Consider the following 19,294-nt stretch of genomic DNA (forward strand, 5'->3'; position numbering starts at 1 on the left):
CATTATAACCCTCGATTGAAATTGTTGCTGAGGTGTGGGGCCGTCGATAGCATCTCCGGTTTGTAGCCTAGGGTGGATCCTGAAGGGATCCTACCCAGGTGAGTTTCGATACCAGCCAAAAAAAAAAAAAATCTCCTTTAATTATAAAAAATAAATAAATATCTCATTTAAGAAAACAATTTTTTTAAAAAGACCAATTTGTTATTTTACTAATATATCCATATACTTTTCATAGATTGACAAGATTGTCCTCTATTCTCGCTTGATCATTTGTTTCACTACCACTGTCTTTTCACCACCACATCTTTCTACTACCACTGCCACCACATTCCACCGCCAACACCCTCACCACTACCACCACGACCCCTTAATTGCCACCTTCCACCACTACCCTCACTACCACCTTCTACGTACTATCACCACCACACCTTACATTACCATCGCCACCGGGACCTTCCACCACCACCACCATTGCCGCTGCCACCGTGACCTTCAACCACTACCATCACTATCGCCATTACCACCTTCCACCACCGCCGCAGTCACCCTCGACCTTTACCTTACAGGCTTCCACCACTGTAATCAACAATGTCACCTTCCACCACCACCACCACCACCCTCAACCGCCACCTTCCACCACCACCACCATCACAATCACCATCTGCCACCACCACCAACATCCGCAACGCCATCGCCTTCTGCCACTGCCGCTCTTCAAACTTTTTGTTAAAAGTTTGCAATAATTGTTAAGGATAAAAGATATTATTGTCAAGAAAAAAATAATCTAAAAGTTAAAGTAAATGTAAAAAATATGCTCGCCAAATAACTTTTTCTTATAAATTCCTTCCAACAAAATTCATTTAACGAAGGCTTACCAGTGAAATACTTTTGATATGAGAAAGTTCCTCCAAACTGGACCTGATTAATTGGACTATTAAAGGGAGAGAACAGCATAAGAATGAAGCCCAACTCATGTGAAAAAGGCACCCATTTGCATCTCCAATAGAGAACCCAAAGATCAGAGCTGGCATATATCGATGATTGCAATAATAAAGTCAGCACACGAGATAAATTCCTTGGTTATATCTTCTATGGTTGTCTTTTTTTGCAGAATTTCCTTGGAAGATCATGACCATATTTTTTTCAGTTGTCCTTTTTTTTTTTTATATAGAATTTTCTCTCCTCTAAATTTGAGATTCTGTTTGCTCAAATTCTACTTAATTCCTAGGATATCATTGTTAGATGGGTCTGTTTATCATTTAAACTCATTCTTTCATCCATTGTCATTGTGCTTTGTGCTGCCTTCTTGCTCTTATGTTGCTTCTGAGAAGCTGTTCCGACCATGATGTGTATCTTTCTGATTTAGTCTGCGGCTTGAGTTAGTTGTATGATTGATGATGGTTGATTGGTTGCTGCTGGTAAAAAGAGAGAAGTCCAAGATCACTTGGCACAAATACTTCACCTAAGATGCCTTGACGGTATTGGACAAGGACGCGTTGAATACAGGATAATGACACATTTTTTACACTTTCAAAATACAACGGGGTGGTGTTATAATTAGTGCTTTTTAAAAAAATAAAATTCAATGTAATTTAAAACAATATAAAATTTAAGAAAACAAAAAAAACATAGATCTATCTTTATGCTTCAAGAAGCCAGCACAGTTTCTGTACATTTCCAACAGCATCCCAACTTGACCACCATGCTCTTAAGTGTTAACTATGGTGGCTAAACCTCCACCACCAACCGCCATTGTCGTTGCCAATAACCCATCAGAAGAAGAAGACACCACAAAACCAGATCCCAATAGCTGCTATGCCTCAAAGAATAGGTAGGCCCTGAGATGCCTAAAATCTTATTGATCTTCAGTGCCATGTTGCCAAGTCTCACAGTCGTCCTCCTCTTTTCTCCTCAACATCTCTGCAATGTGCAATCTCTCTCATTTCCAATTTCATCTCTTGGCTTCATCATTAGTAAATAATTTGTCACATGGGATGCTTATGTGTGAAGTATTTTGAAAATCGTAAACACAGAGAATGTACAAAATAGACAATATTTAATGGACAAATCGTGATGTGTTAAAAATTCCTCTATTGTGATTTTTAAGCATCAGTGCATTACTCAGTGGCCCGGAGCACCCAACTCCCCTGGTTTCGCCCAACTCCCCAAACAGTTCTCCCCTAGTTTGAAAAAAAAAAAAAAAAAAAATTGATTTTTAAATATTACAATACAGAGTAATGATAGAGAGTCTGACAGTGGATACATACGAGTAAATTTATGTATGATGTCATCATAAATATCACAATATAGAGTAACGATAGAGAGTCTAACAGTGAATACATCCAACTAAATTTATGTATGATGTCATTATAGTTAATGACGTTACAATTATATCATCATTCACTCACATAAATAAGTCAGATACATTGGACTTTCGAACTACTTATCATTATTTTGTAATATATCACTAAAAACAGAAAAAAAGAAGAAGATTTATGTTTGCTCATGTGTAGTAAATACAATTAATCAGTGGACGTGTTAACCCTTGACATATATTCTATATATATTTGCAAAATGTTGATTCCCTTATATTCTATTAACCAAGTTGCTCATTATTTCATTAGCACTTTTGGTCAGACCAAAATCATTTTGTACCCACATACTGTGATAGACCATAGAGAGGCTTGAGATCAACTCAACAGCATGTGAGCTTCACTGTGATTCATTTCAGTCTCACAAAATATTAGATTCATAACAATGTAAATAATTAATGGATTGGAACTAATTTAGGAAATTTGACTGAATCGAATCAAAGGTAAAATTATTTATTTGTTATTCACATATTTGATTTAGTTTGAAAAAAATAGATTTAAAAGAGATAAAATAAAACTATTTTTAATGCTTTTATTTATTTTTACATATTTTCTTGAATTTATACAAATCAACATCTCGAGATTTACATTTTCTTTCTAAATTTTAATTAGAAAAAGAATTGAAAACAATGTAAATATTACATTGCTTATTCAAGAATACTTACATTGCATATGAAAGGAAATACTGTAACTTTTTCAAAGATGTCAAGATGAGTTCACTACAAATATGGGCCATTTAATTAATTTGTCAAATATTTTAGAATTTTTTAAACTTATTTTCCCTATGACAATTAATACCAATCACAAAATTGGAGATAAACAGGTGTACTGATAAACTGATAATTTATATGAAAAGGGCATTGTAGATATTCTAATTAATATTTGAACTTAACTGATATATATATATATATATATATATATATATATATATATATATATGTATATTTGAAATACAAATTTAAAATTCCAGTATTACTATGTTTGGAGTATCAAATTAGCAGTTTGAATTTAAAATTGAAAGAAATTTAATTTAAAATTTAAAATTCAAAACACCGCTATCAAACCAACATATACCAATATTTATGCATCTCTATGCATGAATAGATTCAAAATGGACAATTATATCTGAAAAATCACAAGGTTAGAGGGCAGAATTAGAGTCTAACAATGGAAAGAGACTAAGTTTGATTTCATAATGGTGTATAATTTAGTTTACATGCATGCCCATAATTCATTCAAATGTACTATGACATTGCTTTGGTCATCTATTTATTTCCAGCAAAAGGAAAGACAGAAGGGTTTTAAAGATGTTTGTATTTTTTTGGTGTTTGGTAGATGTTTAGGTTGAGGTTGATATTGAATTCATCGGGCAGAATGTGTAAATAATTAACCAAAAATTAATGAGTAAATTATTTTTATTAAATTTTAATATTTATTTTATATCCAAACAATCAAGCTAATTGTCTAGGATTAGTTCACTTGTTCATAATAAAAGTGATGTTTATAGTGAGAAAACCATTTCCTTATTTCTTCTTATTCTTGAAAAAATAACAAAGGACTTTTCTTCGTATAATAAAAAAATAAATAAATAAATAAATCAAAACACCGAGAATTAGTTGGGGGTGGGGTGTGAGGATCATTCATTTTATGTGAGTCAAAACGTCGGATTATATGATTCGAGCATTATGTAATAAATGTGTAAATTTTATTCAACTTTTGTTTAAGTATCAAACAAATAGTAATTGATAATCATTACAAAATCACGTAATAATATTGAAAAGATTACGTATTTTCCTTCCTTTTCATTTCTCTTTTATTATTTTTTGAGCAGTGCAGTGAAGGAGGCTGGAGCCATTCTTTAATAAAGTATTTAAATCCAACAACCATAAAAGCACCCTCCTAATAATACTTCCATTATCTTGTAGTATTATTTTTATTTCTCTTTCTTCTTCCCTTTCTACCCTACCAAACAGAAAATTTAATAGATTCCTGGTGTCGCCACCAAGTGAGAGAGCAAACCTTTGAGTACAAGCGATAACGTGATCCCCATCACTCATTTATTTGGAGTCTAATGGTGTTGTCTACCCAAAAAAGATAAAAAAAATAAAAAAATCATATAGTCAGTCACATCATCATGTTCAAAATCACAAATCCAACGGTCTAAAATATCCCACATTTCACTAACGACTAGCAACCGACACCATGCACCCCCCTCTCCACTATCTCTCATTGCCAGCTAATACGTTGACCAAGTCAAATTATTTAAAAAAATTACAAATTTAAAACAAAATTACAGGAATGTCCTTTTGTCCGTTATTCTCAATTTAAATCACATTGAAGCTTCGACCCTCTCTATATCTCTCTCTCTCTAACTCAATTTCTCAGTGTGTGTTTCTCGCTCTAGATTCTCACCCGAAGAAGGTACGTAGATCAATCAATTGACGATCGCAATTGTAGAGTACATTTTCAATCGTCATATATGAACAATGATTTGGTTTTACCTTTGTTCTTAGGGTTTGAAATTTTGATTCGCTTGTGCATTTCATGTTCCATGGCATTCTTTGTTACAGATCTGATGTTTTCTCACCAGATCTTTCAGTATGCGTGTGTTTTTCGTCTATATGATTATTTTTCTGACGTTTTCTTGTAATTTTTTATGCTTGATTGTGTTATTTTGGAATATAATGAGACTAATCTCGTGTTTGGGTATAATTTCTTGTAATTTTTGAGGCGTCATTGTTTTTTTTCTTGTTCAGATTATGTGTTAGATCTATTTTATTGAACAAATTAAAGAAGTGAATTTGTAGAAAGAACAGAATCGATGGAAATGATAGGATTACATTATGTATAGTCATTAATTTTCTAGGAATTCTGGACCCCTTTGTATCACATCTGATCTGTAGAATTGTAGAATTGATGATGTGTTTTTTGAAAGTAATCTAGTTTAAAAGTTATCCTTTGGCCTGCATTTTAGAAAGCAAAATTAGGGTTTCAAAAAATTTGACGGATTCATGGTGATTATGTTGATTTCTGTTTGTTGTTTCCTTCTAAAAGCTAGTACATTTTAATTACTTCATGGATGTCTAATGTGAATTTACACTAACCTTTATTTATGGAAATACAAAGTTTGGTTATTGTATTTTTTATATTTTTTGTGTCAACCATGGGCCACAAAGTTTGGAGTTCCTATTTAACATGTTTTTGGTTTTTGGAAGTGAGAATAATAAAAATTATTAACTGGAGAAATCACGGTTGGATCGTTCAGGTCCTGAATCACCATTTTGTTTATTGTTTTTCTTTTCTAAATTTATCTTTCGATGATTCGATCTTGTATGATGGAGTCTAATCACTAAGAATGTAGGTGAAAGCAAGGTTGTGAGGATTGGGATTTTATGTAGCATTGATGAAGTGTCCATAGGATTGGGACTGTAGGATCGGATCGAGGATTGTAAGATTCTATAAAACTTGTACGAAAATTACTTAAACTAACTTTTAAATAAAGCTATTGTAGAAGTAAATTGATAATAAGGCTAAACACAACAACATCAACATTAAAATATTTAAAAGATACAAAGAGAGTAGTGAGTACGACACATGACAAACACTTGAAACCAATTAAGTAGAATTTCAAAGAAGCAATTAAGGAAAATCCTAAACAAATTGAAAAAAGGAACATAGAAATAGGGAGAGTGTAGGGGTGCCCCATTCGTGATTTAGTTGATGTCACATTGTAACTTTGATGATGAAAGTATTTCTTAGAAAAAGAATCTGAAAATGACAGAACTCTCTCTCTCTCTAACACACGCACACATGCATACATGGTTTTTGTGTGGATTTGAACATGTGCCTTGTGCTTGCTTGTGTTTGTTTGTTCATGTAGCGTATGCATGTTAGATAATCAAATTTGGTGTAGTGTTTGAGTGCTTGCTCAGGCTTTGTGTCATGTGCGTTTCTTGGCTGACTATTTTCTGTATATCTTTTAACATCTTCTTTGAACAAATAAACTTTCTTCCATGCAAGTTGTTAACTGTCCATGTACATCATCATCTTAATATTATATGTGGTAGTGCAAGCCCTTGCTCACCCAGGATTTTTGGCAGGATCATGAACAAATAGTTTAGGTGGCTATGCTTGTCCAGGCTCTGTGACATGTGCATTCAATAGCATTTGCTTCTTACGTGTATATATATATATATATTTATGTATGTGTTTAACACTTTTTCAGAATTAATGGAATTTCTTCCTCACAAGTTACTTACTGTCTATGATATATTTCGAAGTTTAGTGTTCTGATCATCATCTGTTTAATGAACAGTGCCTGGTCTTTCTTTGGTCTTTCTTATCTTGAAAGAAAATGGGTCGTGGAGTCAGTGCTGGTGGGGGGCAGAGTTCTTTGGGCTACCTGTTTGGAGGTGGAGAGACTACAAGTACTCCTCCAGCTGCTCAGAACCAGGGCAAGAGTGTAAACGCTGAGCCTTCCCCGAAGCCTGCAGCTGCTCAAAACCAGGGGAAGGGTTCAAATACTGAGCCTTCCCCGAAGTCTGCTAGTGCTTCACAGCCAGTGGAGAACAACGGCAAGCAGATTCCAGCTGGCATTCCTGGCAATAAAGTAAACAACTACTTTAGGGCAGATGGGCAGAACTGTGGCAACTTCCTCACGGTATGGTCATGATGAAGCTAAATCATTAATCTGCAGTGCTAATTATTATATTTTTAAAAGTGTTTCAGTATTTGAACTAAGTTTCATATGCCTTTTCATTTTTTTTTTTCTTTTCCCCCTCCTTCCACATCAATCTGTGCTGGTACTGCTCTTATTATGTAGTTGATGAGCGGTTTGATTCTCCAGTTTTTGCTAATTAAATTGGGCACCTTTTCTTTCTTTCTTGGCCTGATATTATGAATATTATCTACTTTTACACGAGATATGGCTCGTTCTCCATGAGTATGATGTTGTACAGTTATGCTACTTCTGACGTGATCAATTATGTGTAGCAATGTAGCATAACATTTGTCAACATCGGCGAAACTTTCTTCGTTCTTACTTATAGGGTATTCTTTTATATTATTTTTATTTATTTATTAATTATTATCATCATCATCATTGTCATTGTTATTAAGCTTGTCAATATTTTACAAACAGTACATTAATTCTGCTGTGGCTTGTATTTTTATATTACATTTCAAAACGAAACTTTTACCATTATGGTATATGCCTACTAGTTGCTCTATTTGGTCAGAATGCCGTTTGAAATTCATTACGATCAGATGAGACTCTTTTTACATTCTTTGCTGTGTTTTGTGCTTTATTTACGGCATTTCATTCTTGCGCTTGCTTTGTTTGTTTAGCATGGAAAATAGATTGAGAGCTGCTGCTAATACTACATCGTAAATTTGAATTGTTTTAACCCATCTTCAAGAGGAAAAATATCAATGTTTCTTACGATGAATTTTTTTCCGCATTACTTGATATTTTCATACTGACACGAGATCAATGAAACTGTGCCAAGCATTATTAATTGTATTACATGATCAATTTTCTGCTTTGTGGCAGAATTATGGATTTCTTTTTGTTGATAGAGAACCCATCTGTTGACCTGTTAAGCCAAACACTCACATCTTAGATTCTATGTTCACTGAATCTGATTGTGCTTTTTTAACACATTGGACTTGTATTAGGTGTTTTTAATGCCTTTACTTGATATTTTCATACTGACACGAGATCAATGAAATCTGTGCCAAGCATTATTTATTGCATTACATACTTGATCAATTTTCTGCTTTGTGGCAGAATTATGGATTTCTTTTTGTTGATCGAGAACCCATCTGTTGACCTGTTATGTGAAACACTCACATCTTAGATTCTATGTACACTGAATCTGATTGTGCTTTTTTAACACATTGGACTTGTATTAGGTGTTTTTAATGCCATTTAGTTAGGTGAGTCTCTCTGTTTCTCAACTTGTCTAAAATTAGTTTCCAATATGTGTACTCTTCTGAATTTTCTAGTTTGTCTATTGATTATGATTTTGGTTTCGGTGTAATACCTGCACCCCTAAAAAATAGATTTTATAGGATATAAGTGACTGTCGTGCTGCGTGCATTATCAAATCAACATTTTCGATTCAAAACAAAGTAGATAGTCGTTTTGGCATCATATACTATGGCCAAGGGACTTGAAAGAAAGTTTAGCGCTGTGATTTTATGGTATGATTTTTGTACAAAAAGCAAATTTGAGCAGAGATATATAATGAATTTTTGTTTTTCCTTAGTTATACAGAATGGTGCATATCTTGCACCTTTTGAATGCTGCACCATTTTGTGTCAACTTCTGCTTATTTTACGTGGATCCAGCAAATTTTGTTGTCGCGATTTTCTTCCATCTCATGTTTATTATATTGTGCTAACGCTATCAATATGGTTTTATTGTGGGTGCAGGATCGTCCTTCAACCAAGGTCCATGCTGCCCCTGGTGGTGGTTCTTCCCTGGATTACCTCTTTGGTGGTGGTGGGAAGTGATGATGTCTCTGGTCCTGGATAGTGTTTTTAATTGCTTTGTATCTTAATCTTGAAACCTGCTTGAACCTTTTATTATCACACAATGTTTTTTTATGCAACTTTCATGGGATTATTGTGCCTAGATTTACTTGGTCAGAAATCAAAATGCAAGTGCTTAATGCATTCGTTAATTAAAATTCTTGTGATCACCTGTTTTTAGTTTGTATTATATTATCTCTCATGAATCTACTGTTACAATTGTTACACCAATATGTCCCAAGATTTTTAAGTATGGTACTGCCTCGTATTAGTAGGTGGGCTTTGACGCAATGGTAAGATTGCTCTATTTGAGACCTGGAGGTCACAGTATCGAAACAAGAAACAACCTCTCTTCGCATGCAGAGGTTACGTAGGTATCCCTCCCCAGACCCACACTAGGGAGAGTCTTGTGCATTGGTTAGTCCTTTCTTAATGGTAGGAGTTGTCAACCGGATTTCCAGCATTCTTTTTAGGAACCTCTTTGAGAGGAGGTTCAGTAAGAAGAGGTGTGTACTGTTGAACTGCATAAAACATGCAGCATCTAGATTCCATAAACGAGTGGTTGTTTACTACCAACTTAGTTGAGTCGAATGGGAGAAGCCATTAGTGCACTGACGTGTACCGTGGCCAGTATAATCTTTTCAACTGATTGGCTCCCTTTGTTTGGACTAAAATGTTTTTCTTTATATATATATATATATATATATATATATTTATTTATTTATTTTCCGGTGTTCCTAAAATATTTTCTATATCAGATTTTGTGCACAACTAACTCTTTTTCTTCCATGTTCGTCACCAACTGAGAATAAAACATACAATTAACTATCTCTTTCTTTCTTCACTCTATGTATACCCCCCTCACTCTATGTATATATAAAGAGAGAAGAGTGAAAAATAAATTTTTAGATTGAGAGGACTGAAAACGATTAGTTATTAGAGAAACATAGAGATTCAATAAAAATACGAATGGTTACTTTCTGTCTCTTCGCGAAACACCCTCCCCTCTTTCTCCTCTCACCTCTCACTCTATGTATACGTATAAAGAGAGAAGACTGAAAAATAAATTTTTAGATTGAGAAATTATTAGAGAAACATAGAGGTTCAATAAGAATATGAATGGTTAGATGACCCAAGGTAGTTTATGAAAAATGACTTTCTAAAACTTTTTGGTAAATCATTTTTAGTTATTTGGAGGTAAAATGATATATATGAAAAATATTTTCCTAACCTTGGAGTCTTCCAAACATTGAAAAATAAGGGAAATAATTTTTAAAAAATGCTTTACAGTAAATCAAAACACAGCCAACATTTTCCATTGAACCTTATCATGAGGTGCTTTGAGTTGTTTAGACCCAGTAGATGATCCATAGGGTGCTTGTAATTGTTTACATATTTTCCCCCCTTTCTTGGGAGTTGAGAAATTAAGGATCCGTTTGGCTACGATGTGTTTCAAGTGTTATGGTCAATACCAAAACAATCTGAGTAGAAATTGGAATCATGTTCAGTAACAAAAATTTGTTTTACCCAAACATACAATATCACCAATTTGGTGATATGGGTTGTGGTTAAAAAATCTGATATATTATGAACTATACAAATTTAAGAAAAACAATATCATAACACTTCCCAAATAGGCCCAAAGGCTTGCTCGGTTCAGTTTTCTATGTCTATGAGAACTAAAATAATAATAATAAAAAAATATGTTTGGTTGATATTTTTGAAGATGTTAAAAAAGGGTATGTGTTTTGAGTCGTGATGCATAAAATAATTTTTGCACCGAGTACTTGTTTTAGCATGAATAATCAATAAAAAATTACTCGGTTATAAAATTCACTACAAGTTTTTTATACGAGTATCACTACTCTTCATATAATATTGAATTCTTTTTTAAATTAAATATATAGAAGATAATGGTTTATGTTTGAGATTATAATATTTAATATTTTCTTTTCGGAAAGTTCGATCGAGCCAGTTACATCTTTCTGTTATTTATTTATTTAGGTAATATTGATTTAAAAAAATATTTTTTAAAAATTAATAATATTAATTTTAGAAATTTAATAAAAAAGAGGATGATTTTGTTGTATTTGAAAACAAGGAAAGTGAGTTTGGAATGTAAAATCTCACTGATATATATATATTACTTGTGCATGCGTAGTGCAAAAAAAACACTCCTCAACTATATTCGAATTTGCAAATAATCCATTGAACTATAGTTTGTGCATTATACCCCTTGAATTATTACATTTTGTTGTATAGTGCTATAATGTTTAAACTATATTTCATTAAATGAACATAATGCATTTTCTTATTGAATTACACTTATTCTATTTTTTTATTTTTTTAAAATAAATTACAAAAAAAATCATACTAATTTGATTACATATTCTTCATTTAATTTACATAAATTTACCTTTAATTTTTTAAATTAATTGTTTAAATAAAAATCTTAAGTAAATTCTTTTAAAACAATTTAATTAATTTCTTAATGTTTCATGTATATATTTCATTAAAACTAAGATATATTTTTTATTTAAGTGATTTATTAAATTTTCATTAATATATTATAGAAAGAAGAAGGTATTTTATTGGGTATAATAAATTTTATTATAAATAAATTTTTTAATAATAAGTTAATCATTTAAAAAAATGGTATTTACAAATCTGTTTATTTTTTATTTCTATGACAAATTGATACTAATAATAAAATTAAGGTAAATAGTATAATTAATATTTAAATAAAAAAAAATATAATGAAAATAATTTAATAAGAAATGACAAATTTAATGAGAAATAATTTAAACTGTTTTTTTTTTCCCTTCAAAAACGGGGCGTTTCTAAAATCATCTGGGATATTTTTTTAATTGACGTGGCCAAATCCTGTCCGTTAGATATTTCAGCTGGATTGGAGCAAAGAAAATAAGGTAAAGGAGCTGAATCCTCATTTTAGGGTTTTTCAGTTAGAGTTGGTACCAGTTTCTCTCTACTGCGCATCTAGTTTTTCAATTCTTTGAGATTCATAGAAGATGACAACGGTGGTACCCACATCGGAGGAAGATCCTGCTCTCGCCGTCGTCCGCTTTACTTCCCAGGTTTCCTGGGCCGACGCCGGTCCCGAGGTACCATCATCTCTTCTATATATTTATAGATATATACACAGATTATAGTATATATCTTTGCAAAGGCGGTCCAGATGATTTCACACTATTTTAACCTCCAATTTCGCCTTCCCAATTTTAATTGTGATTGTGTATCTATGTTTTTATATATATTTATATATACGCTTATTATACTTCAGGAATTTTTGAATGCAGTTTGATGATTGAGATTCACTCGTGTGATATTTTGTTTCTATTTTAATATTTTGTTAAAATTAGGGCGTTATTGAGTATTTCGTGAATGGGTTTGTTTGTTTATCATTAGGTTGCAGAGCAACAAGTGTCTAGGTTATGTATGGAGGCTGAGGAATGCATGGTGATGGGCAGATGGTTGGATTTGGCGTCGCTTATGCTCACACCAGTGGACGTCATATTTTCTAAAGTATCAGAAAAAGGTAATGCTCAGAATATTTGGCCACCCTATATTCCTTTTAAAACAAATTAATGCATGGAGGTCAATGCTAACAACTTCAAGCACTTTACATCAAGCAAGTGAAACATTTCTTATGTTGAACTTGTAAATATTACTTTTTTATGTCGTGGTACCAATAATGCGGTTATTAATGAGGTACTATTAGTTTTTGCAAGTTTTGTAATAGCACATATAAATTTTATGTTGATTTCATTTAATTTGTTCGGTGTTGTACGCGTATGTGCAGTCACATTATGCACATAATAAACTTTGTAAAGGTGGTATTTGTTCCTCGGGCCTTGCTACTAAATACTAATGTATCTGGTTGCTGAACTTAATCTTTGTAATTTTATACCCTTGTGATGAACCTCTACCACCAACCCACGATATCCTTTTATAGTGAAGGGTAGCGGGGCAGAGTTTTAAATATTGGATAATTCCGAGTCAAAATATTGGAATTGACTCAGCATTGCTAGGAATTTTTTTTTTGATAAGTAGCATTGCTAGGATCTTGATCTGATATTTGAGTCTTGTTATATTATATAGCTGAGTTAAGCCTAGATTAGTGTTGAATTGGTTTGATGAATGAAATAATTGGATTGACTAGCTTGCTCTGTTAGGTGTCTTGCTATATGATTTGAGATCAATGAGCCATATTGATACAATCTTTTATCTCCTTTGGCGGACCTCAAATGGATCTCTATCATTTTATTTCCCTTACATACTATTCAACACCTTTTGACCCGAGTAAGAATATGGGAATTGACTCAGCATTGGTAGGATCTTTATCTGATATTTGAGTCTCGTTATATTATATGGGTGAGTTAAGCCTAGATTGCTGCTGAATCGGTTTGATGTATGGAATAATTGGATTGACTAGCTTAAACTGCTAGGTGTCTTGCAATATGATTTGAGATCAATGAGCCATATTGATACAATCTTTTATCTCCTTTGGCGGACCTCAAATGGATCTCTATCATTTTATTTCCCTTATTCAACACCTTTTGACCCCCAAGCCTTTCAAACATTGCTATATAGAGACACTGTTCCTCTCTTACTCTTTTCTTCTTCTTCTCACTCTAAGCCAATCAAGCACCCAAGCCAATCAAGCAAACTAATCAAAGTTCCAAAGTGAAAGATTTTGTTCTCTAGATACTTGAGTAGTATTATATGCATTATTTTCTTATTTTTTAAATCTAATTTTTGTTTAAGTACGGATAGACCTACGTGAGCCGTGTGTATATATTATAGATTTGTCTTGTAAATGTGTATGAATGTGTTTCAGGTCTAGGCTAATCAAAATTATATTTTTATTTTCAAATTTTAAGCTTTTCAGTTTTCTGAAAGAAAAATATATTCAATCTAAAATATACACATATATGCATTCATATATGTATTTGTATATTTATCACAAACATAAAAAAAAAATCGAAGCAAGTTACTTGTTTAGCTTTACAATCTGTTTAAAACCTGTTGAAAACATTAATTTTATATTTAATATCTTCTTAAAAATTAAAAGATGCCTATAAAAAATAAAAAATAAAAGAGTATCTAAAACTAACAATAATATTCGGAGATATCATATACAATATAGTACTAATAACTAATATAAGTTACAATATAGTACTAATAGCAATCACATGTTTAATCTATTTGGAATTTTACAATTACGACTCATGAACTCTTTACACGATGTTTATGTAGTTCTTTTGGCTATTTTATTTTATTTTTTATTATCTAAAAGAAAAAAACAAGATTTTGGTTTTTATTTTCAATATATCTTCCTATATGCTTACTATGGAGTACTTTTTAACTTAATTAAATTGTGTTTGTAGGGTTGGAACCCACATCTTCAAGTCCACAGTTACCATGATGGATACATAATGAGATAGGACCTGTGTACTATACCATTTGACACAAGCCAACTTCAATTTATTTTCTTGTTAGATTTCTAATTAATAAGTTGAAAACTGTGCAACTAAGACTCTTCATATTTAATATTAAAAGTACCATGACAAGATGGACATAATGATGTAGAGAAGCATAGTGAAAAAAATGAGAATGCTAGGAACGACTGTGGCAGTGATGATGATAATTAATTCGACTTTTTTATTTTTTATTTTTTATTTTTTAGATTATATTAAGTATTCATTATGCAATGTTATGTAATATCATAAAGATTAGTATGGTAATGCTTGTATTAATCTTATAGCCAATGTTAGATTTCTACATGATGTACTTTGAAGTCTTGTTTGTAGTATTATTAGTGTATGGCAAGTCTTAAATTTGTTAAGCCATGCGTGAGTTGCATCTCTAAGCCTCGAGTCTGTGACTGTTCTGTGACTGCAAATCATGGAATGGTGTACTGAGTCCTCCATCTGTAATATGATAACATAATCAAAAGGGGAGACTATTAGGAAACTGTTGAAGCTGGGACGGTGTATATAAGATTGTGGTTGCATTTCCTATACTACCCAAATATCAGTTTGCCAGTCATATCTTTAAATGATGGCATGCAATGCTCATTCTAATTTTTTCTACTATTTATTGATGCTGTTACTGATTTTCTGTGCTTAAACTCTTTATTTTGTTTGACATGATTTTCTGGCTGTTGTTTCATCCCAGATCTTGAGTGCATCTTCACTGTTATTTGTAATCTTGTGACTAAGCCTGAAAGTCCGGATGAATCATTGGAGATGGCGAAACTTATAGCCACAAAAATCACACAACCAAATGATAAGCCTGCACTGCGCTTGAAGATGTAATATCACTTGGTTACCATAATTTTTGCTTATGGAATTTCAGTGGCATGTTCTCATATTTGTGTTTTTTCAGCATGTTCAATCTGTACAATTTACTGGAGAACCCATACAGCCAGTTCTTTGTTTACATGAAGGCCCTTAATTTGGCAGTCAGCGGGAAGGTCACTGAACACATTATTCCTTCTTTTAAAAAGATGGATAATTTCTTGAGGGAATGGAATATTGGAATCCAGGACCAGAGAGAGCTCTTTCTCACCATATCTGATGTTTTGAAAGAAAATAAAAGGTATAACGGAGATGGTACCTCCTATGACATAAGCATAATTAGTTTGTTTTGTTTAGGTTATAAATAAATTTTCTTGCTCATTTATTTATATAATTTTATTTCTTATGCCTTCTATTTTAATTCCAGCTCAGCAAAGGATTCTTTCAAATTCCTGACGAAATATCTTATAACTTTTTCTGGTGAAGAAGCATCTAATGCCAAAGAAGAAGCTGTGCGTGCTATTATTGAATTTGTGAAGACACCTGACATGTTTCAGGTATTGCAGTTTCATTTTGAATATCAAATATATCTTTAGAGACGAAGGGTATTTAGGGGCATGTTTCTGTTGAAGTAGGGGGTCAATTAGTGAGACTATAGCTTATTAATATTGGTTTCTGATAGTTGCTTTCATTAGTTTTACATGCTCTTTTAACATTCTCTTGATTTTATTATTTATATTTTCTCAATTTACATTTATTTCTTTTCTTGATATGTTTTTGACATGAATATATGTAATACATGGCTATATGTCTTTTCAATATCTTATTCTAGGCTTTGTGATACACAGAAATACTTAAAAACTACATATTTTATGCATCCTTGACCTATAATCCTTGAGAACTAGCGAGAGTACTGTTGGAAACTGTTCTATTTGTGATTTAATTTCAGTTTTGTTTGAATCTTTTAGTTCGTTTGAATAGAATGAAATGCAGAGCTGGTGTAATCCCAACTTGATTTACTTTGTTAACCTGAGAAGACATCATTAAGCAACAGTTAAACAAAGGATTATGCATATTACAACATTAAAAATTTACTTTTTGAGTGATTGATCAATCGTTTTAAAGATCTAGGTTTTGAAACTTACACAGGGCGTTACGGGGTTTAATTTGTGATTTTTTTGTTCTTTCTTTTTTGTGGGAACTAATGTTTTCAATATTATTTATCCATCCAAATATATTTGACATAAGCTTAACCAATGTGAAAAGGTACATGCTTCATCTTAAATTTTTTTTACCTATAACACTTAATCCCTGAAAGGCATTGTTGTCTCCAACACCATAATTATGATGGAGGCGGCATGGAGACATAGAACCTTGTTAATAAGTTCATGTAAGCAGTGTTAATATTATTTATCCATCCACAAATATCTTTGACATAAGCTTAACCATTGTGAAAAGGAACATGCTTCATCTTAATTTTTTTTAGCTATAACACTTAATCCTGGAAGGCGTTGTTGTCTCCAACACCATAATTAAGATGGATGAGGCATGGAGACATGGAACCTCGTTAAAAGGTTTTTGTAAGCAGAGGAACATGTGAGTGTTTTTGGAGATGCAACACTGATTGAGGGATTTGCTGCAATTTTCTTATGTCTGCAGTGTTGTTTAACTGTTGTGGTTTATGTTCAGCACTGGTGTGTGAAAATGTTGAAGGCAAAGAATATCCATTTAAAACTTGAAAACTTGTTTGATACCTGGTTAGCTTTAACCTTTACATAATCATGTCTGCTTTGGGCTTTTGTGAACTCTTGACTTAGCCGAAAAAAATGGTTTTACTATATTTCAACTTGACAACTTGCTTTGTATAAAAAGACAGAAAAAGGAACAAACTGGAATTTGGCAATGTAGTACTAGTATGGAAGGCTTTTTAAGCCCACACAACATCAAATATAAAAATTTACATGTAAGCAAGCAATATAGTTTTAGTCATGTACTGAGACACAGGTCTAATCTTTACCTGTAAGACATCTTTCTGATTTTGTCAAGTTCATCCAGGAGGGAGGTTGGGCTGTATTATTTTATATTTTTTTTGCATGAGCTTGTGGGTTTTCCAGGTGTATGTGTGTGTTTTTTATTTATTTGTTTATTTTTATGTCGACACCATGTATTTTGTTCTTTGCTCTGCTAACTCTGGTTCTAGGCTTGTGGAATAACTTTATTCTTATGCTTGCTCGTGCAATTGCAGAGGTGTTTACCATTTTTTGGTGGGCTGTTTCGATCTAAATCATTTTTTTGTTGTTGGTGCTTATCATATTCTTTGTGGTGTTTCATGGCAGTGTGATTTGCTTGATATGCCCGCTGTAGCACAATTGGAGAAGGATGCTAAATATGCACTGGTATATCAGCTTCTGAAGATTTTTCTATCTGAGAGGCTGGACGCATATCTAGATTTTCATGCAGCAAATTCTACTTTGCTGAAAAGCTATGGTAACGTCCATTTAAATTCTACGCAGGACATGAGTGAAGGCTGACATTTTAGAGTACTTCTAATCATCTTCTGGAATTTGCTTCTTTGAATGATGCAGGTCTTGTCCATGAAGACTGTATGGCGAAGATGAGGTTGATGTCATTGGTTGATCTTGGTTCTGCAGAATCTGGCCAAATTCCTTATTCTCTAATCAAGGACACACTTCGGGTAAGCTTGTTTTCCTTGCCGTCTCATGCTATCTATGCTGGTTTTGCAGTATATGTCTTTGTTGATCACAATGGTTTTCTTTGCAGATCAATGATGACGAGGTGGAATTTTGGGTGGTTAAGGCTATAACAACAAAGTTGCTTGAATGTAAGATGGATCAGTTAAATCAGATTTTAATTATAAGGTGCGCTGTTTAGTTACTTGTCTCTGTGTATTGTGATTTTTTTTTTTTTCCCCTGTAGTTTACTTTTCTCTATGTATAGTTTGTGTTGTGCTTTCTCTGGATTTTGATCTGATTTATTTATTTTGGTTATTATACTATTTGGTGTGTAGCCGCTGCACTGAGCGCATGTTTGGGCAGAATCAGTGGCAAACCCTTCGAACAAAGCTAGCAACATGGAGGGTATAGAAGCTGCTTCCCCTTTTATTTTATTTTTTTTCTCCACTATTTTCTCTCTTTGCATGTACTGAACAATATGTGAATTTTTTGTTATCCGCGGTACTAAAACAGTATAAATAGACCTAACTGAGACACTTTGGGTCCTGCACTTGCTAGTGTCACTCTTACTATACTTCGTGACACAATAGTATATCATTTTTTGATTTGATTGATGTGCAAATGAAAGCAATGAAATACCAATTTGTTGTACACAACTCGTTAGTTAAATTTCTTTTTTTAATTTATTTTTAAATTGTTCCGGTAAGTCATTCATTTGGTGTTGTCTTTTTGCAGACTAATATTGCGAATGTCATTAGTACCATCCAAGCTAACAAGATAACTGAAGATGGCACACAAGCTGCTGTGCAAGGGTTGACGATACGTTGAGAATTTTGACTTCCAACCATCATTTCATCTAGAAAAAAGTCTTCAGTTTTGAGTTTTGATTGTTTCAGTTCGATCCGATTTCATACATCTTGAGGTTTTGATAGTGACAGGTCATTTTAGTCTGTAATTGTTTTTCCGTTTTAGTTCCGCCTTAATTTTATCTACATGGATGAAATGGATCATCAGCAGAGACTCATGTATTGCTTCTCAGTTTTAAATTCTGACTTGCTCTTCCTAAAATATCTGTTAGTTCTGTTTGTTTGATCATCTTGAAGAAAAATAAAACCAAAGGGGTTGGTCTTTGATAGATTTAGATTTGCTTAAATGAGACTAAGAAAGGAATTGGCAACACGGAATAATATAAAGGCCTTACCAAAATGATGGATGAATGATCCTTGCATACAGGTTTACCATTTCCCAAAAGAGTGAAGTGACATTATTATCCTTAATTGTAATGTTTGAATATTAAAATGAAGGATGAATGAGGCATCCATGCAGGTTTACCATTTACCATTTTTCAACCTGGGTAATAAATGTCTCATTTGGG

The 19,294-nt window shown here is 32.8% G+C and overlaps 2 protein-coding genes across 2 annotated transcripts; both read left to right on the top strand.

Annotated features, from left to right (window-relative positions):
- Window positions 1–4,672: 4,672 nt before the first annotated feature.
- Window positions 4,673–9,064, top strand: LOC132315993 (protein SPIRAL1-like 3). The gene is made up of 3 exons (XM_059814478.1): window positions 4,673–4,793; window positions 6,688–7,032; window positions 8,808–9,064. The coding sequence occupies exons 2-3, from the start codon at window positions 6,727–6,729 to the stop codon at window positions 8,886–8,888; spliced, it is 387 nt and encodes a 128-aa protein (XP_059670461.1). The 5' UTR covers window positions 4,673–4,793; window positions 6,688–6,726; the 3' UTR covers window positions 8,889–9,064.
- Window positions 9,065–11,849: 2,785 nt separating this feature from the next.
- On the top strand, window positions 11,850–18,987 carry LOC132315994 (uncharacterized). Its single transcript, XM_059814479.1, has 10 exons — window positions 11,850–12,028; window positions 12,333–12,462; window positions 15,105–15,240; window positions 15,315–15,527; window positions 15,654–15,783; window positions 17,563–17,713; window positions 17,812–17,921; window positions 18,008–18,105; window positions 18,255–18,324; window positions 18,655–18,987. Exons 1-10 carry the CDS (start codon window positions 11,936–11,938, stop codon window positions 18,745–18,747), a joined length of 1,224 nt encoding a protein of 407 aa, XP_059670462.1. The 5' UTR covers window positions 11,850–11,935; the 3' UTR covers window positions 18,748–18,987.
- Window positions 18,988–19,294: the final 307 nt, after the last annotated feature.

This window comes from Cornus florida, unplaced genomic scaffold (assembly GCF_030987335.1).
Source record: "Cornus florida cultivar Cherokee Brave unplaced genomic scaffold, ASM3098733v1 CherokeeBrave_3.0.0_Hap2_Chr07, whole genome shotgun sequence".
Classification (NCBI taxonomy): domain Eukaryota; kingdom Viridiplantae; phylum Streptophyta; class Magnoliopsida; order Cornales; family Cornaceae; genus Cornus; species Cornus florida.

What these genes read in the sequence shown, in the direction of transcription:
- LOC132315993 (XM_059814478.1), top strand. Translation starts at nt 6,727, where the DNA reads ATGGGTCGTGGAGTCAGTGCTGGTGGGGGGCAGAGTTCTTTGGGCTAC. An exon ending in ACTGTGGCAACTTCCTCACG is followed by an intron (nt 7,033 to 8,807) that starts GTATGGTCATGA and finishes TTGTGGGTGCAG; the next exon opens with GATCGTCCTTCAACCAAGGT.
- LOC132315994 (XM_059814479.1), top strand. Translation starts at nt 11,936, where the DNA reads ATGACAACGGTGGTACCCACATCGGAGGAAGATCCTGCTCTCGCCGTC. An exon ending in GGGCCGACGCCGGTCCCGAG is followed by an intron (nt 12,029 to 12,332) that starts GTACCATCATCT and finishes GTTTATCATTAG; the next exon opens with GTTGCAGAGCAACAAGTGTC. An exon ending in CAAAGCTAGCAACATGGAGG is followed by an intron (nt 18,325 to 18,654) that starts GTATAGAAGCTG and finishes GTCTTTTTGCAG; the next exon opens with ACTAATATTGCGAATGTCAT.